This window comes from Oryctolagus cuniculus, chromosome 1 (assembly GCF_964237555.1).
Source record: "Oryctolagus cuniculus chromosome 1, mOryCun1.1, whole genome shotgun sequence".
Classification (NCBI taxonomy): domain Eukaryota; kingdom Metazoa; phylum Chordata; class Mammalia; order Lagomorpha; family Leporidae; genus Oryctolagus; species Oryctolagus cuniculus.
In genome coordinates this window covers 69,636,527-69,659,849 of record NC_091432.1, presented here as the reverse complement: position 1 = coordinate 69,659,849, position 23,323 = coordinate 69,636,527, and the positions used below count along the sequence as shown (strand labels likewise).

Sequence of the window (23,323 nt, the reverse complement as noted above, 5' to 3'; positions counted from 1 at the left end):
GCTGGGGCTATGGCTGGTTTTTCCAGAACGACTGATAGTCTCAGCTGATCCTGTCAACACCCAAGCTTCTCCTGAACGCTTTTCCTCTCCATCAGTCATTCCTCGCCTGTCAGTGTCCCTCAGCCTTCACTCGACACGTCCGAAATGAAGAACCCTCCCAACTTGTGCTCCTAAGCAACCGCTGAGGTGGCCCTTCCGACGAGCAGGTGCCCTAGCTCCGCCTCTCCCCAACTCCTGGCCACGCCTCTTCCTCTGCCCCTCCTCCTCCACACAGCAGCTAGCCTGCTTCCTGGGCACGGGAACACAAATACGCATGCTCTCTTTTAGTCTCCTCGTAGCGCGATGACGTAACGGCGTTGGCGTGGTGACGTAGGGGCGGGGCGCGGTGCTGCGTGTGTTGGGGGCGTAGTTTAGAATTAGTGCGGGACCGTGGAACCCTGTGCGGCCGTCAGCGCGTGGTGTCTTGTCATTGCCGGCTGTGCTGTGTTTTCCGCCCTGTTGGGAAAAGGAAAGCCGAGGAGAGGCTCTGTGGGGGCTCGGAAGGAGAAAGCGTAGCCGAGGGCTCTAGAGCGCCCGAAGGCGGGGTAGCGGCGGCGAAGAGGGGAGCAGCCGACCAGGGAGGCCCCCAGGACAGGGGCGGCCCCACGATGCTGCGGACCGGGTGCCTGCTCCGAGCCCTGCGCTTCTTTTCCTCGGCTCCCTGCCCGAGGCACAAACCCTCCGGCAGATTGAGCGTGCGGGACGCACTGAGGGCCCAGCACACGAGTGGGGAGCGCGTTAAGGTCCAGGTGGGTGTACGGGAAGCGGGGGCGTCCTTTTAGGGACTTGTATGACACATCCGCATTAGCTTTGCTTTGCACTGGCCGGGTTAGACAGAAGGACCGACAGGCAGAAATTAGGAAATGGAGGCACGGCGTGGAGGCACGCGGAACCCTTTCCTTGGGTCCCATTACTCTCCCGATTAAAATGCTAGGACTTTGCTTTCCTGATACCGGCGCATGACCCGCAGACTTCTTGTCTAGAAAAAAATGTAAATGAACAAGCCCATTTTCTGTGTCTTTAATTCTCCGTGAACCTGTCTTCCTTCTTGCACATGACTGACAATTTAAACTGTGCCTCCAGTTCAGCTTTTAGCTCGCTAAGTGCCTCAAAGGGGGCTTTGCATGTCATTTGTGTTTAATGAATTAGGAGAACGAGTATGGCAGGGTTTTTTTTTTTTTTTTCTAATTTATGTATTTATTTTTTGAAACAGTTACAGAGAGGGAAAGACGAGAGAGAGAGAGATCTGTCTTCTTGTGGTTCACCCCTTAGATGGCCGCAAGGGCCGGCGCTGGGCCAGGCAGAAGCCGGAAACCAGGTGCTTCATTGGGGTCTCCCACCTGGGTGGCAGGGGCCTAAACATTTAGGTCATCTTCCTCTGCTTCCCCAGGCCTTTACCAGGGAGCTGGGTCAGAAGTGGAGCAGCTGGGACACCAACCAGAGCCTATAGAGGATGCTGGCATCCCAGGTCGAAGCTCTACCAGCAAAGCGACAACTCTACAGAGTAAAGCAGTTTTAGAGCTCTGGGGTCAAGTTGCCTAGGTTTAAATCTGCCGCTTGTGAAGACAAATTAATTATGAGCATGTCACCTATGTGCTCTAAATCACAGTTTCCTCTTATGTAAATTGGTAATTATGGTCCCTACATCATGGCATCAAGGAGTCCTGACTATTAAGATAAAGGGTATGAGATATCTAGACCAGTGGCCCACCGACTATAAACGTTAGCGGTTATTGTTTCTCTTACTAACGACATTATTTGCAGCAACTCCATATGGAAGACTCCTTACAGGCACAGGTTAGGCCAGGTGGTTGACTGTTTCTCGTCAGCTTGCTGAAACACACTGACATGGTTCCTTTGTTATCTTCACCTATCCTTGCTGTTCAGCAGTAGGGCCAACCTGCTTGCCCCTCTGCATTTCTCTGAGTTTCATATTCTTCGGGTAATCCAAATCAAAACTTTTTTTTGGATTTAACCTATTAATTTAGCATGTATTGATGGTAGCTTTTGTTTGCAAATCAAGAGAGGATTCAAAGATAAAAAGAAGCTACTGCCTGAATTAGAGGCAGTTTATTGCTCTGCAGTCTGAGGTGATAGCTACCAGCCACTTGTGGCTCTGAGCACTTGAAATGTGGCTTGTATCAACAGAGATAGGCTGTAAGTGTAAAATACATACCAAATAGGGTTTTTTTTTTATTTTAATTTTTATTCCCATTTTATTAGGGAGAGAGTGATTTTTCAGATGCCCACAACAGCCAGGGCTGGGTCAGGCCAATGCCAAGAGCCTGGAACTGAATCCATATTTTCACGGGGGTGGCAGAGACCCAAGTACTTCAGCCGTCCATCTTCTGTTAGAGAGAGGGTGTGCATTAGCGGGATGCTGTATCAAAAGTAAAGGACCTGAGATGCAAACCAGGCTCTCCAATATGAGTGCAGCCATCCTGAGCCACCCCTGTAGCACTTTGAAGAGCAAGAAGGAATGAAAAATATCTCCATATATTTCTCTGTTGATTGCATATTGATAATATTTTGGGTATAGTGAGTTAAGTAAAATACATTATTAATTTCACATATTTCTTTTTGCTTTTAATGTGACCACTAAGAACGTTAAAATTACATGAGTAGCTCACATTGTGTTTCTGTTGGACAGTGCTGCTGTGGTTAAGACAGTTGGGAGCAGTGTGATTCTTGTTAGTGGTATAGAGGAGGAGATAAGAGAAAACTAGCAATTCCTTAGCTGTGTAAGGAGGTCATGAAGTGACATATCAGCTGAGTCCTGAAGGAGCTGTCCCCTAGGATGCAGTGGAAATGGCACGAAGGTGTTTTCCAGTGGCAGAGGAACTGGGCATGGGGTGAAGATAGCAATCCAGGAAAGTCTGTTGATGAGGTCAGGAACTCATAGTAAAAACTGTATTCGACTCCCAGCTGGACTCAGTAAATGTGACCTGGACTATCTTCCTCACGTGTCTAAATATGCTTCTTCATTTCTAAAATGACAATAATTACTACTTCATTAGATTCTTATGAGGATTAAGTAGCATAGTATTTATAAATAGCTTAGAACAAAAGTACATTAAAAAGTGCTCAGTAAATGCTACTTTTTTTTTTTAAAGATTATTTATTTGAAAGTCAGAGTTACACAGAGAGAGGAGAGGCAGAGAGAGTGAGAGAGAGAGATGTCTTCCATTTGCTGGTTCACTCCCCAGTTGGCTGCAGTGGCTAGAGTGCACTGATCTGAAGCCAGGAGCCAGGAGCTTCTTCGGGGTCTCCCACGTGGGTGCAGGGGCCCAAGGACTTGGGCCATCTTCTACTATTTTCCCAGGCCATAGCAGAGAGCTGGATAGGAAGTGGAGCAGCCAGGACTCGAACTGGTACCCATATGGGATGCCAGCACTTCAGGCCAGGGCATTAACCCGCTGCGCCACAGCACCGGCCCCAGTAAATGCTACTTCTTTAAGTAAAAATAAGAGAATATTTGGAAATTAATGTTGATAGAGCATGATCAAAACACAGGTACCTTTGCTGAAATGTGGTGAGTTGAAGTATTTGTACTTGAGACCAAGGCAATTTACACGTTCTTCTTCAGTTTATATGTCCAAAGATCCAGGATTTTCTAGTCAAATTGACTTGGCTTCAAATGTATACTCGACCCACCACCATCAGATGTGTGACTTTCTGCAAGGTATATAATTTCTGTGAGACTCACTTGTAGAATGGCAATAATGAAAATCCTTAAAGCTATCCTGAGAAGGAAATGAGGTAGTATATGAAGGTAGGAAAATGTGTGCTAAATAGTACATGTTCAATACCTGGTAGGTATTGGTAGATATGTCATTGAAAAACAGGGTACCTGTCAGTGCACTTCAGGGCAAATAAAGTTACATTCTTCCCCCTGAAGCACTATGCATGTGTAAATGAGTGGCAGAAGCACTTAAATAATCATGTCAGGGGCCGGTGCCGTGGTGCAGTAGGTTAATCCTCCACCTGCAGTGCTGGCATCCCATATGGGCATCGGTTCTATTCCAAGCTGCTGCACTTCTGATCCAGCTCTCTGCTATGGCCTGAGAAAGCAGTAGAAGATGGCCTGAGTGCTTGAGCCCCTGCACCCTCATGGGACACCGGAAAGAAGCTCCTGGCTTCAGATCAGCACAGCTTCAGCTGTTGCGGCCATCTGGGGAGTGAACCAGCGGAGGGAAGACCTTTTTCTCTGTCTCTTCCGCTCACTGTCTGTCACTCTATCTCTCAAATAAATAAATAAAACCTTAAAAAAAAATCATGTTCAGTAGGTTAGGCAGGAACACAAAAGAAGCAATATCAATCCGGTTTTTCTATATAGGATCATCCCTTGCTTCTCCCAGGCATGTTTAGTGGTGCGTACTCTCCTATATTCACTTATATTACACATCTTGGACACTACACATTTGTTCAGAATCTGCTAGAGGAATATTTTTATCTCTTCTGTGCTAGTTAAGTTTAAGTTAGGTGTATCTGAGAAAGCTGTTTTTAGTGTTGCTGTCCTGGTTGAAGACTTCTCTTTTGTACTGTTCAGACTGTTTGACAACTTAATATGCATTCATACTGTGATGGTTTTTTTGTTGTTTAGTTTTCATTTATTTGAGAGGCAGAGAGAGAGCACATGTGCAGGCTGATACACTTCCCAAATGCTTGCAAATGGCCAAGTGACCAAAACCAGGAGCCAGGAACTCAATCTGGGTCTTACATGTAGGTAGCAGGGACCCAATCACTTGAGCTGTCACTGCTGCCTACCAGGGTCTGGAATGTCCGGAGGCTGGAGTTAAGAGTTGGAGCTGAAGGGTGGTGGTGTGGCGTAGCAGGTAAGGCCACTGCCTGCAATGCTAATATCCATATGGGTTTTTGTGTACTGCCTGCTCCACATCTGATCCAGCTCTCTGCTGATGGCCTGGGAAAAGCATCAGCAGATGGCCCACATGCTTTGGCCCCTGTTACCCACATGGGAGACCTGGAAGAAGTTCCTGGCTCTTGGCTTTGACCTGGCCCAGCTCTGGCCATTGTAGCTGTCTAGAGAATGAACCAGCAGATGGAAGATTGATCTCTCTCCCTCTCCCTGGGTAACTCTGACTTTCAAATAAATAAATAAATCTTAAAAAAAAAAGCTGGAGCCGGCTGTTGAATCCAAGCAATCTGGTACAAGATGCTGGTGTCCTAACCAGTGTCTTAACGTCTAGGCTAAATGACCACTAGTGAAGTTTTTTGAGAGTTTTTTTTTTGGTGATGTTTCTAATCTGTAACTACATAATCTTCCTCTTGGGACTTGGATATAAAAGGAAAAAGGCGCCAAGATGTAAGCCCTGTTATTTGTAATTGGATACGGGGCATGAGGAGGAAATACCTGGAATAGCCAATATTGAGGGGATTGTTTACATAGATTAGTCTCATCAACTTGATGGCTTATTTGACATCCATTCAAAATGATGAGCTTTATAAATAAAAGGTGGAATGCGAGGTTGTGTATCTCACTATGATAAGAACCATATAAAATTATGTGTGCATGTGAGTAAACTAACAACAGTTGACTAGTTGAGGAAGGATTGTCAGTACTCTTTTTGACTTTGATTTAGTCTCTGTGCATATAGTGTAAAATGTTGACATGTTTTAAGTTCACGTTTAGAAATATTTCTCTTCTTTAGGGGTGGATTCGTTCAGTCCGATCCCAAAAAGAGGTCTTGTTTCTGCATATAAATGATGGGTCATCTTTAGAAAGTCTTCAGATTGTTGCAGATGCAAGCTTTGACTGTAGGTAAGTTTAAAAAAAGAAGTCCCTTGATTTCCATCTCCAGTGCTCTCCACTTCCCCAATTCAGTGTTCACATTTCCCCTTGAGCGATCCTTCTCTCTGCTTTTCATAGCTTTGAGGTTAAGTGCAAGATCAAGATCCTTCAGGGGGCCAGCATCCTACACTGGCGTGCTAGTTTGATTCCCAGCTGCTCTGCTTCCAATCCAGCTTCCTGCTGATATGCCTGGGAAGGCAGCAGAAGGCTCAGGTGCTTGTCCTCTTACCACCCATGTGGGATCCGCGATGGGGTCCTGGCTATAACCTCACCCAGTCCTGGCTGTTGCAGCTATTTGGGGAGTGAACCCAGGAGATGAAAGCTCTCTCTGTCTTTGTCTCTCATTCTCTCTCTGTTACTCTGCCTTTCAAATGAATAAATAAATAAATAAATCTAAAAACAAAAAATTCTACAAGCACAAGCTTCTCCCTTTTTTATCTGACATCTTCAGATGCCAGTATTTCCTGCTTGTGCTTTGCTTTCATGTTCCCTGCACTTTAAACTCTCTTAAACTACTTTGTTCATCTAGTTGTTTTTTTTTTTTTTTAAGTCAGAGTTACAGAGAGAGAGGGAGGGAGAGAGATCTTCCATCAGCTGGTTCACCTCCTAGATGGCTGCAGTGGTCAGGGCTGAGCCAAGCAGGAGCCAGGTGCCAGGAACTTCATCTGAGTCACCTGCATGGGTGGCAGAGCCTCAAACACTTAGACCATCTTCTGCTTTTTTTTCCCAGGCCATTAGCAGGAAGTTGGATTGGAAGTAGAGCAACCAGGACTTGAACTGGTGCCCATAAGGGATGCCGGCATTACAGGCAGGGACTTTAACTCGTTATGCCACAGTGCTGGCCCCTGTCTCCAAGTTCTTACATATTTTGCTACCTCTGTTTGCTACAGCTTCTTCCTCACTTGCCTTTCACAGTTCCAGTTTAGGCATCATCTGATGTTCCCAAATCTTGACCACCCCAGGTGCCCCTACTTTGGGTTCCCAGGACATCCTGTCCCCAATTCTTAGACCCAAAATATCACATTGGATAATCAGCTATATTGTTACTGGACTCCTGCTAGAGTCTTAGTTCCTTGAGATTAGGATTGGTGTCATTTATTTTTGTATTCTTGGCCTCTTACACAGTGCTGATAAAGTAACCAATACATGGAAAAAACTCTTGTGGTCTCCATCAGGTTTTAAAACAAACCATTTTTATGTTAGGATGTGAAGGAACAGGATATAATTCAGATTTATTAGAACAAGAGTATTCCAAGCGTTGTTTTAGTTATGCTTTCCACATATTGAATGGGTTCATGGATCTCCGACTATTTGGTCAGTTGGGGAGAACAATAAAAACTTGTGTTGATACAGTAGTAACCTTTTTAAAAAGTTTGTTGCTTTTTCTGATAACTTATATATCAGTATAGCAATCATATGGTTATATATAATGGCATCTAAATTTTAGAGGTTTTTTAGAGGATGATTGCCTGTTTATTTGAGGTATTATCCAAAAGCCCCCAGGGTAAAATTCATGTACAGGGATTTTTTTAAAAAAGCTCTTATTTAATAAATATAAATTTCATAGGTACAGCTTTTGGAATATAGCCGTTCTTCCCCCCAAACCCACACTCCCACTTCTGTCTCACCTCCTACTCTCTCTCCCGTCCCATTCTTTATTAAGACGCATTTTTAATTATCTTTATATACAGAACAGCAACTCTGTACTAAGTAAAAATTTCAACAGTTTGCACCCACACAGACGCACAAAGTATAAAGAACTGTTTGAAGATAAGTTTTACCATTAACTCTCATAGTACAACTCATTATAGACAGAGGTCCTACATGGGGAGTAAGTGCCTAGTGACTCCTGTTGTTGATTTAACAATCGACACTCTTACTATGATGTCAGTGATCACCCAAGGCTCTTGTCATGAGCTGCCAAGGCTTTGGAAGCCTCTTGAGTTCACAAACTCTGTCAGTGTTTAGACAGGGCCATAAGCAAAGTGGAAGTTCTCATCTCCTTTCAGAGAAAGGTACCTCCTTCAATGGCCCCTTCTTTCCACTGGGATCTCACTTACAGAGATCTTTCGTGTAGGTCATTTTTTGCCACAGTGCCTTGGCTTTCCATGCCTGAAATGCTCTCATGGGCTTTTTAGCCAGATCTGAATGCCTTAAGGGCAGATTCTGAGGCTAGAGTGCTGTTTAGGGTGTTTGTCATTCTGAGTCTGCTGTGTGGCCTGCTTCCCAAGTTGGATCCTTCTCTCCTTTTTAATTCTGTCTATTGTTACTAGAGGACACTTGGTCTTTTTTTTTTTTTTTTTTTTTTTTGACAGGTAGAGTTATAGACAGAGAGCGAGAGCGAGAGAGAGAGAGAGAGAGAGACAAAGGTCTTCCTTCCGTTGGTTCACTCCCCAAATGGCTGCTACGGCCAGCGCTGCGCCGATCTGAAGCCAGGAGCCAGGTGCTTCCTCCTGGTCTCCCATGTGGGTGAAGGGGCCCAGACACCTGGGCCTCCACTGCCTTCCTGGGCTGCAGCAGAGAGCTGGCCTGGAAGAGGAGCCACCGGGACTAGAACCTGGTGCCCATATGGAATGCCAGCGCCGCAGGCAGAGGATTAGCCAAGTGAGCCACGGCGCTGGCCCCAACACTTGGTCTTATTTATGTGATCCCTTTGACACTTACTCCAATCTATATGATCAGTTATGCACTTAAAATGATCACTTTAACTTGTAAGATGGTATTAGTACTGCCCAACTTAATGAAATTTGGAGTCCCATGGATAATTTTTAGCTTTACCCTTAGGGGTAAGTCCATGGGAATGTGTGCCAAATTATGTACAGAGATATTAAGTAGTATATGTTTTAAGTTGGAGCTTCTCAAAATACCCCATCAGGTTTGTTGAAGGTATACCAGATTTATTCCCTGTATGATGTAGTAGTGAACAGTTTTATTTATATAAATTATGTAAGAATAAATTTGAAAGGAAATAGCATATATTGAATGTAGCAAGGAAAGAAAACTGGGTAGGGCATCTTCTGGCACATTGACTTCGACAGTTTGGTTTATTACTCTGTTATAATATTTCAGTACAATTTATTAAAGTTGGCACTTACTGTAATTAAGAAATGTTTAAACTAGAGCAGATTTATGATCATTTAATCCAAGCTTCTCCTTAATATTTGATTCTTTTTTTTAAAGATTTATTTATTTATTTGAAAGGCAGAGTTACATGGAGGCAGAGAGAGAGAGAAAGAGAGGTCTTCCATCCACTGGTTCATTCCCCAAATGGCTTCAACAGCTGGAGCTGGGCCCATCTGAAGTCAGGAGCTTCTTTCAGGTCACCCATGTGGACTCAGGGGCCCAAGGACTTGGGCCATCTTCCACTGCTTACCCAGGTCATAGCAGAGAGCTGTGTCGGAAGTGGAATAGCCAAGACTTGAGCCACTGTCCGTATGGGATGCCAGTACTGAAGGTGGTGGCTTTACCTGCTGTGCTACAGCACTGGCCCCAATAGTTGAATCTTAAATGAGCTTAAATGACTTTCTGTAGTAGCCGGAAAGTTAATTTGTGTGTGAACTTGGATTAGAACCTAGACTTGTTAAACAGAAAGTAGTTTTATGTGTGCCCAGCCAATTAACTTTTATAAAAGTATACCTTTTAAATAACGTATACATTGCAAAAATAGTACAGAGAATTCCCATGTACTTGTTGCCCAGCTTTTCCAGTGATAACATATCATGTACCTGTAATACAAGAGTACTTCAGAAAGTCCATGGAGAATGGAATTAAAAGATAAGTTTTTTTTTTTTGCTGAAAAAAACTTTTGAAATATATGCATAGTTTTTTCATAATACACATTTTCCAAGAACTTTCGCAATATGCTTGTATGTTATCAAAGTCAGAGAATTGCCATTGGAATTACTAATGAAGTTATAGACCTTATTTTGATTTCACTAGTTTTTACATGTAAGCTGCAGTCTTTTATAGTTTCTTAGCCAGCTAACTTTTTGGTAAGGATTATAATATAATCCATTAAAATTCAAAGTACCTTTATACAAATCCTTAACTCTTTTCATTTCCATTTTAAAGCTTATGGAATTCATGTTTAAATTTTGGTGTAAAATAGAGCATCTGCAGATTCTGAATTCTGTTGAAGCAATTAAGGGTAAAATCTTCTGTCATTAAGTATTTTAATGTTCTGATAGTATGATTTGTATGAAAATGAAGATTTTCATATATAATGGTATCTTGTTTATCATGCTATAGAGAATTGGCTTTTGGGAGTTCTGTGGAAGTCCAAGGACAGCTGGTAAAAAGCCCTGCCAAAAGGCAAAATGTGGAACTGAAGGCAGAAAACATCACAGTTATTGGAAATTGTGATGCCAAGGTATGTTTTCTGACACTTCTGTGGAAGCTGTTTAAGCTAGCTTTAATATTAGGATTCTCTTTTAAGTGTGTTTTTGGGGAATATGGTACAGCCTGTGGAGATAGCAGCAAAAACCCTTTATGTAGATGGCTTAGTTCTGTGAGTGAAAGCTAAGTGTTAATCTGTCCATCTCTGTGCTGCCTGTCACAGTTGAAACTCACTACTTTTATGAGAGTGCTCAGTCACCATAACAGAAACATACCAGAACAAGCCATTTCCATCACATTCTTAGGAATGCCAGAAAAGATTCCCACATGACACTCCAGTAATAACAGGCACTAGTCACCCTTGGTTGTTTAATATTAACTCAATTTAATTACATTAAGTTAAATTTAAAAAAATCTAAATCCTTAGTGGAACTAGCCTTGTTTCAAGTGCTCAGTCATCACTTGTGGCTATTGGATAGAATAGGTACATTTATCACAGAAAATTCTATCAAGTGGTGCTAATCTAGAATGTTACATTGGTTGGCATGAGCACAGACATGAAATTCTACTTTAAGACATGTTTATAGACGGCGCCGCGGCTCACTAGGCTAATCCTCCACCTTGTGGCGCCGGTACACCGGGTTCTAGTCCCAGTCGGGGCACCGGATTCTGTCCCGGTTGCCCCTCTTCCAGGCCAGCTCTCTGCTGTGGCCAGGGAGTGCTGTGGAGGATGGCCCAAGTACTTGGGCCCTGCACCCCATGGGAGACCAGGAGAAGTACCTGGCTCCTGCCATCGGATCAGCGTGGTGGCCGCAGTGCGCCGGCCACAGCGGCCATTGGAGGGTGAACCAACGGCAAAGGAAGACCTTTCTCTCTGTCTCTCTCTCTCTCACTGTCCACTCTGCCTGTCAAAAAATAAAAAAAAAAAAAAAAATTTAAAAAAAAGACATATTTATACTTGTTTTTGCAAGGCTCTTCTTTTAGCAGCTTTATATTTATAAACCTGATAAAAGAGGTTAGAGGGAATAAAATCAAACATTGAATTCCTTAAATTCATAGTGAGGAAGAAAATGAGAACCAACCAGGTAAAATGATTTGCTTAAGATTATGAACAGATGACTGGCACAGCTGAAGTTGATATTCTAGCCATTAGACTTCTCTGTTTTTGTTTTTGCTATAATTGTCTTCAGGTGAACAAAAAAGGAACTAATTTTAAATAATTTTTAGTTCTTTTGAAATAATAGAAATTAAATATAATAAGGAAGAAAGTTTTCTCTAAAAATGTCTTTTTGATTTATTTTCTAAGAAATTCTATTTGACATGTAAAAAGCAGGAATCATATTCTAAAATTTCTGATAAATATACCGTGGAATAGTTTAGAAATCAAGAGGAATGGAGGAGGTAACCTTTTATGGTTTTGCTTTTCTAGAAAGAGATCTGATTGTTAAACCCCTAAATTGTCTTGTCTTCCCCTTTAGTATCATTTTAATGTGTGAGAGAAAAATATTAGGGAGTTCTGAGCCCCTACCAATCCCTAGATTTCTGTTAATGAGGCCACATTTTCACTTTAATTGTAGTGCTTGTTTCTATACAACAACAAAAAAAGTTGTATGTTCACAGGCTTAGAACAAATAAGACTACAAGAAGCAGGCTGCTAGTGTGGCCCTTTTCTTTTAGCTTTTCTGTTATCTTTTTTATTGAAACCTTTTTAAAAATTTTAATTAATTTGTTTTCAATTCATTTGAAAGATACAGATGATGCGAAATCTTCCATATACTGGTTTACTCCTTGCGTGCTCATAGGATCCAGAAATTCCCATCTGGGTCTCCCATGTAGGTGAAAGGAACCCAGTACTTGTGCCATCATCTGCTGCCTTCCAGGGCACGAGTTAGCAGGAAGCTGGGTCAGAAGGGGAGAGCCTGGGTTCAAAGCAGACACTCTAGTATGGGATGCAAGCGCCTCCTGCACCAAGCACCTGTCCCTGAAACTTTTTTTTTTTTTTTTTGAAAGAATGTGTCCATCTTCTTAATTTTATGAGTGTGGGCAGGGTGGAAATGTTTCAAGGTAGAATTGCCCCTGCCTGCAGGGTAATCAACTAGGACACGAGGAGGGCAGACCTGAATGGAGAGAAAACCAGACACGAGAAGGAAGACCAAGACAATATTCTGATCAAGGTCTCACTTTATTGGAGAAGGAGGTAGCTTATATAGTACAAGGCAAGGATTGTAACAGTCGAGGGCAAGCAGGGGTCATATTACAACATAGTTCAAAGGAATAATTTCACAGAAATCAGCATCAATTTGACAAAGGGAGTTACAGCGAGGTCTTACAGGTACTAGACGTGCTTATCAAGGTACAAGAAAGAGAGCACTGAAGCCAGATGGCCAAGCGCTAACCATATCAGTGAGCTGTACAAATGGAATTTTCTAGTGAATCCTCCTTACAGGAACACAGTTGAATGTTAATCTAAACAAAGGCCTATACAGGGAAACCATCACAGTGGCTCCCAACTTAGAACTATAATTTCCTTTAGAACTTTTTATAAATCTGCGTTGCTCTACTAAGTGAAGGAAAGCTGTTGACCTTCCCTCATTTGTGTGCATATCAATCACAGTAATAGCACCAAATGGTTATGGAGTGTCGTGGGCTTTCAGTTTGGGTGACTTCAGAGTTGAACACCAGTGTGTAGTGGTAGAAAACGTAATTTGCAGGGGCAGGTGGCACAGTGATGAAGATTCTGCTTGGGGTGCCTACATCCTGCATCGGAGTGCCTAGGTTTGCGGCTTGGCTCCACTTCCAGTTCCAGCTTCCTGCTAATGTACATCTGGGAAGCAGTAGGTGATGGCTCAAGTACTTGGATCCCTGCCACCCACATGGGAGACTTGGATTGCATTTTGTGGTCCTAGCTTCAGCCTGGCCCAGCTCTGGCTATTGCAGACATTTGAGGAGTGAACCAGTGAATGGGAGATCTCTGTTGCTCTCTTTCTCTCCACATTTCAAATAAAGGTAAATAAATTAAAAAATTTTAAAGAAAGAAAGTTTTATTATATATAATATTCTGAAATCTTGTATGCTAAACATTAGACTTGTTTACATAATTATGTCCTAAGATCTCTATTTTTTTTTTAATTTATTTTATTTATTTGAAAGACAGAGAGAGAGATAGAGACAGAGAGAGAGGTCTTCCGTCGGGTTGTTCACTCCCCAGATGGCCGCAATAGCTGGAGCTGCGCCAATCCGAAGCCAGGAGCCAGGAGCTTCTTCTGGGTCTCCCACGTGGGTGCAGGGGCCCAAGGAGTTGGGCCATCTTCTACTGCCTTTCCAAGCCATTGCAGAGAGCTAAATCAGAAGAGGAGCAGCGGGGACTAGAACCGGCGCCCATATGGGATGCTGGTGCTTCAGGCCAGGTTGTTAACCCACTGCGCTACAGCGCCGGCTGCCTAAGCTCTCTATTTGTAAGCAGTGATTGACAAATGAACCTCAGTGACATTAAGTAACTTAGTTAATAAGTAATAGAGCTGGATTCAAATTCAATCTCTCTGAATTCACTCCACCATTCTACTTACTTTGTGTAAATAATGTGAATTGTAATCAAATAATAGTAAGAAATAGGAGCCAGCACTGTGGCGTAGTGGGCTAAGCCTCTGCCTGCAGTGCAAGCATCCCATATAGGCACTGGTTTGTGTCCTGGCTGCTCCTATTCTGATCCAGCTCTCTGCTATGGCCTCGGAAAGCAGTAGAAGATGGCCCAAGTGCTTGGGCCCCTGCATCCATATGGGAGACCCAGAAGCTATTGGCTCCTGGCTTCAGATAGTCTCAGCTCCAGCCATTGTTGTGGCCGTTTGGGAAGTGAGCCAGCCTCTCTGTAACTCTACCCCTCAAATAAATAAATAAAATCTTTGGAAAAAAAAAAAAAAAAGGAAAAGAAATAAATTAGGGGGGCCAGCACTGTGGCATAGCAGGTAAAGCCACTGCCTGCAACTTTGGCATACCATCTGGGTACCAGTTTGAGACTTAGCTGCTCCACTTCTGATCCAACTCCCTTCTAATGTGCCTGAGAAGGCAGAGGAAGATGGCCCAAGTGCTTGGGTGCTTGGGCCCCTACACCCTTGTGGGAGATCTGGAAGAAGCTCCTGACTCCTGGCTTCAGCCTAGCCCAGCCCTGGCAGTTGAGGACACTTGTAGAGTGAACCATTGGATGGAAGATTCTCTCTCTCTCTCTCTCTCTCTCTCTCTCTCTGTCTCTTCCTCTCTTTAAAAATCTTAAAAAAAAAAAAAAAGGAAGGAAGGAAAACATTTTAGTTTTATTCTAAACTGATTTTATAAAAGTTTTTTAATGATTATTTATTTGAAAGGTAGATCATGGAGGGGAGAGGGAGGACAAGAGAGAGCTCTTCCATTGCTGGTTCACTGCTCATTGGCTGTAACAGCCAGAGCCGGGCCAGGCTGAAGCCAGGAGCCATGATTTCCATCCAGGTCTCCCACATGGTGGCAAGGACTCAAGTACTTGAGTCATCCTCTGCTGTCTTTGCAGGCACATCAGCAGGAAGCTGGATTAGAAGAGGAGCAGCCAGGACTCCTTCAGTATGGGATGCTGGGATTGCAAGCTGCTGTTTAACCCACTGCTCCATTTTAGCCTCTTCTCTTAGGACTGATTTGTTCTTCTCTATCTTGACAGGCTTTCCCTATCAAATATAAAGAGAGGCATCCTCTGGAGTACTTGAGGCAGTATCCTCACCTGAGGTGTAGGACTAATGTTCTGGGTTCCATACTGAGAGTTCGCAGTGAGGCCACAGCTGCTATTCATTCCTTCTTTAAGGTAAGGAGCTTTACTTCTGGGGTTCTTTCCTGTGAAGAAGCCAAGTAATGTAACACTGGAGTCTTTTCCTGGAGGTTCCACTAGTTTGCTGCAAGCACCCTTTGCTTGTTTGGTACTGGATCAGATGCCAAGGGCATGGTCCTGGTGAGGATGCTTCAGAAAGTTCTTGGGAAGTTTTCATTGAAAGATAATCTTCAGGCTGGCACTGTGGCATAGTGCTGACATCCCCTATGGGCACCAGTTCAAGTCCTGGCTACTCCACTTCCGATCTAGCTCTCTGCTATGGCCTGGGAAAGCAGTGGAAGATGGCCCAAGTCCTTGGGCCCCTGCACCCACGTGGGAGACCAGGAAGAAGCTCTTGGTACCTGGCTTCAGACAGGCTCAGCTCCAGCTATTGCGGCCATCTGGGGAGTGAACCAGCGGAAGGAAGACCTCCCTCTGTCTCTCCGCCTCTGCCTCTCTGTAACTCTGCCTTTCAGAAAAATAAATAAATCTTTAAAAAAAAAAAGATAAACTCTTCTAAGGCAAAAAATTGAAATCTTTGCAAAATTCTTTCATAATATCCATTTTCCATGACATTCATGAAGATCCCCTCATGTATATATATATATGTGTGTGTGTGTACAGTTTAATAGCATTACTGAGGAATAATTAATTTATATATTTAAAGTACATAATCTGAAGAGTTTGATATACATGTGTACCTATGCCGCAATGAAAAACTTCGGAAGTTCCTAGTGACCCTTTGTTATCCTTCTCCATCCCCTTGTGTTTCTGCGTATCCAAGCAGCCATGTTCTGCTTCCTGTCACTATGCATTAGCATGCATTTTTTAGCATTTTGTGTAAATGAAGTAATCCAGTATTATTTAGTCTGGTTCTCTCATTTTAGGATTCATCTATGTTGTTACATGTTATACTGGCTCTTTTTTACCATTAAATATTATTATCTATAGGTTTTCACAGGTGTCCGGTTGAGGAAGTTCCCTCTATTCCTACTTTTTAGGGAGTTTTAACAGGAGTGGACATTGGGTTTATTCAGATTCTTTTTTTTTAACATTTATTTATTTATTTATTTGAAATTCAGAGTTATACAGAGAGAGGAGAGGCAGAGAGAGAAAGATGTCTTCCATCCAATGGTTTACTCCCCAGTTGGCTGTAATGGCTGGAGCTGCGCCGATCCAAAGCCAGGAGCCAGGAGCTTCTTCCGGGTCTCCCACACAGGTGCAGGGGCCCAAGGACTTGGGCCATCTTCCACTGCTTTCCCAGGCCACAGCAGAGAGCTGGATCAGAAGTGGAGCAGCTGGACCTCAAACCAGTGCACATATGGGATGCTGGCACTGCAGGTCAGGGCATTAACCTTCTGCACCGCAGCTCTGGCCCCCAGATTCTTTTTCATCTTTTGGGGTAACCTATGGGTTTTCTTTTTTACTGTGTTAGTATGCTAAATTATACTGGTCAATTTATGAATGTTACACCATGCCTAAACCCCACCTGGTCCTGGTATATTATCTTTTTCTTATGTTGTTGTATTCAGTTTGCTATAACTTTGTTAAGAATTTTTGCTTCTACTTTCATGTTGAATATTGTTATATAGTTTCCTTTTCTTATGATGTCTTCGTCCAGTTTTGTTGTCATTGAGTTGGAGCTATTTCCTCCCTCTCTCTCTTCTGAAAATATTTCTATAGAAATGATTATTTCTTAATGTATGGTAGAATTCTCTAGTGAGTCCATCTGAATGTGCAGTTTTTTTAATTTTTGAGGTTTTTTTTTTCCCTGTGTGTGTGAAGACGAAGACTTTAAACTACAATTTCTTTTGTAGATATACAACTATATAGATTTTTTTTTTTTTTTGACAGGCAGAGTTAGAGACAGACAGAGAGAAAGGTCTTCCTTCCGTTGGTTCAGCACACAATGGCTGCTGCAGCTGGCGCGCTGCAGCTGGCGCGCTGCAGCTGGCGCACCGCACTGATCTGAAGCCAGGAGCCAGGTGCTTCTCCTGGTCTCCCATGTGGGTGCAGGGCCCAAGCACCTGGGCCATCCTCCACTGCCTTCCCAGGCCACAGTAGAGAGCTGGACTGGACTTGAGTGAATTTGAAGTCTGTATCTTTCAAGGAATTAATCGATTTTTAAGTTGTTAAATTTATTGCCATAAAGTTACTCATAACAACCCCTTATCTTTTTTAAAGATTTATTTATTTATTTGAAAGTCAGAGTTACACAGAGAGGGACAGAGAGGGAGAGGGAGAGAGAGAGAGGTATTCCATCTACTGGTTCACTCCCCAGTTGGCTGCAATGGCCAGAGCTGCGCCGATCTGAAGCCAGGATCCTGGAACTTCTTCTAGGTCTCCCACACGGGTGCAGGGGCCCAAGCACTTGGGCCATCTTCTACTACTTTCCCAGGCCATAGCAGAGAGCTGGATCAGAAGTGGAGCAGCCAGGTCTCGAACCAGCGACTACATGAGATGCCAACACTGCAGGTGGCAGCTTTACCCACTATGCCGCAGCGCCAGCCCCAATTTATCATTTCAATATTGGTAGATCTGTAGTGATTTATTCTCCTCCTTGTTCTTGGTAATTTGTGGTTTTTTTCCTGATTATTCTGGCTAGAGATATAACTTTATTGTTCTTTTCTTTATTAATATTCCTTTTTTTTTGAAATCTACATTGTCTGATAATATTATAGTGACTACTACATTATTTTTGAGGATATTATATATTTTTTCATTCATTTACTTTTTGAAAAAAAAAGATTCATTTTATGTAAAGTCAGAGTTACAGAGAGGCAGAGAGAGAGAGGGAGAAAGCTTCCATCTGCTGGTTCACAGGATGGTGAACCATCTTCCATCCACTGGTCCTGCAAGTGGCAGCTTTCCCTGCTACACCATAGCACTGGCCCCCATTCATTTACTTTTAAACTATTTATATCTTTGTATTTTTAAGTGCATTTCTTGTTGGCAACATATAGTTATATCTTTTTGAATCCAGTTTGATAATTTCTTCATCTAAATTTGAGTGTTTAGATCATTTACATTTTTTTAAAGATTTATTTATTTATTTTGAAAGAGTTAGAAGGGGAGATGGGATGGAGGAAGAGACAGAGAGAGAGAGAGATCTTTCATCCCCTGGTTCTTTCCCCATATGACCACAATGGCCAGTGCTAGGCCAGGCCAAAGCCAATAGCCAGGAGTTTCATCTAGGTCTCCTATGTGGGTAGTAGGGGCCCAAACATTTGGACTGTCTTCCACTGCTTTTCCCAGGGCATTAGCAGGGAGCTGGATTGGAAGTGGCTCAGCCAGAACTCAATTAGCTCCCATGTAGCGTGCCAGTGTTGCAAGCAGTGGCTTTACCCACTAAGCCACACCACCAGCCCCAAATCATTCACATTTAATGTGAGTATTGACATGGTTTCATTTGAATCTTCCTGATTTTTGTTTCTAATGGTCCTGTTCTTTATCCTCTTTCATTTCTCTTCTTGTATTCCTTTGCATTAATCAAATATTTCTTATGATTTCTTGTTATGTCCTTTGTTATTATCCGTAGCTCTTTGTTTTGTTATTTTAGTGGTTGCTTTATGATTTATAGTATACATCTTCAACTTCAATTTGATGTTTTATCTCCTAAATATAGTGTTAATCTTGACATACTATATTTTCATTTGTTTCCTATCCTTTGTGTTGTTGTTGCTTTGCTGGGAACTCAGTCTAGGTCTCCTACTTGGGTGGCAGGGACCAATTACTTGAGACATCACTAATTGTTCCCAGAATCTGCATTGGTGGGAGCTGGAATCAGGTATCAAACCCAGGTACTCCAACATGAAATGTGGGTATTCTTTTTTTATTAAGATTTATCTATTTATTTGAAGGGTAGAGTGATGGGGGTAGGGGGTGGAGAAGAGTAAGGAGACAGAGAGAGAGAAAGAGAGGTCTTCCATCCAATGGTTCATTCCCCAATTGGCTGCAACAGCCGGAGCTGCGCCAATCCGAAGCCAGGAGCTTCTTCTGGGTTTCCCACGCGGGTGCAGGGCCCAAGAACTTGGGCCATCTTCTACTGCTTTTCCAAGCCATAGCAGAGAACTGGATTGGAAGTGGAGCTGCCGGGTCTCGAACCAGCACCCATATGGGATGCCAGCGCTTCAGGCCAGGGCGTTAACCCGCTGCACCATGGCACCAGCCCCTGTATTTATTTTTAATCTTATATGTTGTACATCTCATCTAGATGTTTGGTTTGGTCTCTTTTTTATATCTTCCAAGTCTACTTATCTTTTCAAACATATGGAATAGTTCGAATAACTGTGAATTATGTCCTAATTCTCACCTGTCTGTTAGTCATGGGTCAGTTTTGGTCAGTTGATTAGTCTCTTCATTATGAGATATGTTTTTCTGCTAGTCTTTTTGACATTGTGCATTTTACTTTGTTGGATGCTGGGTTGTTGATAAAGCCTCTTAAACTTAGTTCTGATACACAATTAAGTTACTCAAAACCTGATCATTTTGAGTCCTCCTTACTTTGTTAAGCAGGTCAAGGGCAGTGCTCAGTGCAGTGCTAATTATTCACCACTATGAGGCAAAGCCTTCCAGAATACTCCACCAACTGCCTTGTGCATTAGGCATTTTTTCAGTCTGTCTTGTAGGAAGGGGCACTGATGCAGGCTAGCATTGAGCCCTGGGCCCTGTTCCCTCTCATCTGGTTCTTTCCCCAGCGTTGGATGATAATCTCACATGGATATGTTATCAGTCCTCTACCAGTACTCTTCTTTTTTTTTAAATTTTTTATTTATATAAATGGAACAAATTGCTTGTATCTCATACATACAATCTTAAGTACTTTAAAAAAAAAAAGATGTATTTATTTATTTGAGAGGTAGAGTTACAGCCAGTGAGAGAGACAGAGAGAAAAGTCTCCCATCTGCTCGTTCACTCCCCAAATGGCTGCAACTGGCCAGAGCTGAGCCAATCTAAAGCCAGGAGCCAGGAACTTCTTCCAGGTCTCCCACATGGGTGCACAGGCCCAAGCACTTGCGGCGTCTTCCACTGCTTTCCCAGGCCACAGCAGAGAGCTGGATTGGAAGAGGAGCAGCCTGGACTAGAACCGGCACCCATATGGGATGCTGGCATCGCAGGCAGAGTAGATTAACCTACTGCGGCACAGCGCCAGCCCAATTTTAAGTACTTAATGACACTTCCTACCCTATGTTCCCTTCCTCTCTCCTTCCTTCTTCCTTTCTTACTTTTCTTTTAATTTTTGCAATAATATACTTTTTTTTTCTTTGAGAATAAATTCTGTCATTAATCGAAGAAGCACCTAAGGAAACAGGCAATGGAGTAGGGCACTTATGCTTATCTAAAACTTATGAGACATAAGAATATCCTCCACTTACTACACTGAGATGAAGTAAATCTCTGAGAACAAGTTTTACTATTGAATGACCCTCTGCAGATCTCAGGAGTTCTCTGTGTACTGCTCTCCTGCCAAGTATTCTGTCCTGTGAACTGTCTTGACCTCTGTCTCCTCAGCCCTGGGAGCTTTCTGGGCCCTCCCTTACTTCCCCCTCTTGGCTGTGGCCTGGAAGATCTAAAGGTAGTAAGTACAGTAGGATTCACTGTGTGTGTTTCCCATCTCAGTAATTGCTGGCCTTTGTTGCCAGATATCCAGTGTCTTGGAAACCATTGTTTTCCACGGTTTCTTTTTTATTGTTACAGATTTTGATTTTTGGTTGTTTTAAGTGGAGAGGAAAATCTCATCCCTTGTTCCCCATCTTGATTATACATATTCTATATTTTTAAAAAAATTTTAAAGATTTATTTGAAAGGCAGAGTTAGAGAGAAAGAACCATTCTTTGGTTCACTCCGCAAATGGCAGCCAGCGAGAGAGAGAGAACGAACCATCCTTTGGTTCACTCCCCAAATGGCAGCATCAGCCAGGGCTGGGCCAGGCTAAAGCCAGGAGCCAGGAGATTCATCCAAGTCTCCTTCTTGGGTTGCAGGAGCCCAACGACTTGGGCCATATTCCACTACTTTCCAGGGCTTGTTAGCTGGGAGCTAAAAGTGGAGTAACTGGGATTTTTTTAAAAAGACTTATTTAAAAGTCAGAGTTACACAGAGAGAGGAGAAGCAGAGAGAGAGAGAGGTCTTCCATTCTCTGGTTCACTCCCCTATTGGCTGCAATGGTCAGAGCTGTGCCGATCTGAAGCCAGGAGCTTCTTCCAGGTCTCCCACATGGGTGCAGGGGCCCAAGGACCTGGGCCATCTTCTACTGCTTTCCCAGGCCAGAGCAGAGAGCTGGATTGGAGGTGGAGCAGCTGGGCCTCGAACTGGAGCCCATATAGGATGCCGGCACTGCAGGCAGCAGCTTTACCTGTTACGCCACAGTGTTGGCCCCATCAACCGAGATTTGAACTGGTGCCCATCGTAGGTGACGGCTTTACCCATTATACACCAGCACTGGCGCTAATTTTCTTGTTCATCAAGAAGGTTGATCTCTTGACTGAAAGCATTTATTTCATTCTACCTTTTCCATCCACCTGGGAAAGCCCCCGTGGAATGTGGTTGACAAATTGCTGAGATGGAGGGACCCAAAGGTAAGGTAAAGTTCAGATAAAGTTGAGCAGTTCGCCATGTGTGTTGACACTCTTCTGTGTGCTTCTCCAGACACAGTTCACTTGCAGAGTGATAGCCTTCCTGTGGGCTGTATTCAGATTCCTCAGTCCTAGTCCTGCTCTGGCTCTCCAAGATGCTTGTTGCTGACTTTGAAAACCTCCATCAGAGTTAACTCTGGTGAAACATCCGAAGAGCATCATGGTTTTAAGGAATATAGTTTTGATTAAACAGAGCAAAATAAGTCACATTATACAATGGCATCCCATTGTAATTTGAAAGGGTCCATTTACATCTGCACTCCTAAGATTTCTTATGCAACGTCATTGTGGATTTTCAGTAGTGTCTGAACCACACAAACAAAATATGTTCAGATCTAAAACAAATTTTTTCCCATATGACTTCAATGGCTGCTAAAGTGGACTGTTTTAATTCTGAAATAGCTTTACTGATTTTTGGCCACTAGGTGGTGATATTGGCAATTCGTTGAAGGGTGTACTTGACTTTCTATTTCTTTTTTGAAGCTTTTATAGATATATAAACAAAAAATAAGAGAAGTAGAAAATATAAAAATATTTAAGTGCTGAAAATAACTTGAATTTTAGACTGTTGGTGGTAAAGTAGTTATAAAGGTAGATGCTTTTTGAGTTCTGTAAATTTACTTTTGGGGACTGGGAGGGCATTTGGCTTAAAGATTAAGACTCGTTAGAGTCTCAGCTCTAGATCCCAATTCCAGCTTCTTGCTAATGCAGACCCTAGGAGGCAGCCATCAGTGCTCAAGTAATTGGGTTCCTGCTACCCACATGGGAGACCTGGATTGAGTTCCTGGCTCCTGGCTTCTGCTTCAGCCCATTCCACCTATCATGGGTTTTTGGGACGTGAACAAGGGGATGGGAGCACTCTCCTACCCCTTTACATTCTGTACATTTCTCTGCCTCTCAAATAATAATTTCTTTTTTTAAAAAAACACATTTATTTATTTATTTATTCAAAAGTCAGAGTTACACAGAGAGAGGAGAGGCAGAGAGAGAGGGAGAGAGGGAGAGAGGGAGAGAGGGAGGGAGGGAGGGAGGGAGAGGGGTCATCCATCTGATGGTTCATCCCCCAGTTGGCTGCAATGGCCAGAGCTGCTCTGATCCGGAGCCAGGAGCCAGGAGCCAGGAGTTTCTTCCGGGTCTCCCATGCAGGTGCAGGGGCCCAAGGACTTGGGCCATCCTCCACTGCTATCCCAGGCCATAGCAGAGAGCCGGATGGGAAGTGGAGCAGCTGGGTCTCGAACCGGTACCCATATAGGATGCCAGCACTTCAGGCCAGGGCATTAATCCACTGCACCACAGCACCACAGCACCGGCCCCTCAAATAATAATTTCAAAAATTCACTTTTTCATTATCAAGTCCTGGAAAGGATAATCTTGATACCTCATTCTATGTTCCTTACTTATATGTGTGACATTTAGGATGGAGTTGTTTAAAGAAGTCACTAGAATGCTATAGAACATGTTATATACTAGTTATGTTTTATCTAATATTTGACACTCATTCTTTGTTTTGCTGTTTTGGGTTCCATAGAAGATGTTATGACTTAAAAAGCCAATTTTTGATTAATTTCCTTTACCAAGATAATTTAGAAATAGGGGAGGGGTAGAAATTTGATGCTTTGTCAGACAACTTTAAGGATCTAGAGGTATTTTTTTGGTTTGAATATCAAAAGTACTTTGTGAGGGGCC

The 23,323-nt window shown here is 43.0% G+C and overlaps 1 protein-coding gene across 7 annotated transcripts in view; it reads left to right on the top strand.

Moving 5' to 3' along the window:
- The first annotated feature begins 352 nt into the window (after nucleotides 1-352).
- The window catches only part of NARS2 (asparaginyl-tRNA synthetase 2, mitochondrial), a 149,118-nt gene continuing 126,147 nt past the window's right edge, over nucleotides 353-23,323 (top strand). For 2 of the 7 annotated variants that reach the window (XM_070075945.1, XM_002708668.5), the window contains exons 1-4: nucleotides 353-788; nucleotides 5,709-5,818; nucleotides 10,097-10,217; nucleotides 14,862-15,002. In XM_070075945.1, the coding sequence (XP_069932046.1) occupies nucleotides 648-788; nucleotides 5,709-5,818; nucleotides 10,097-10,217; nucleotides 14,862-15,002 (513 nt within the window). In that variant the 5' untranslated portion in view covers nucleotides 353-647. Of the gene's footprint in view, nucleotides 789-5,708; nucleotides 5,819-10,096; nucleotides 10,218-14,861; nucleotides 15,003-23,323 lie in introns of those variants that run through there. The other 5 variants (XM_017344379.3, XM_070075959.1, XM_070075951.1 and 2 more) reach the window with 4 other exon arrangements.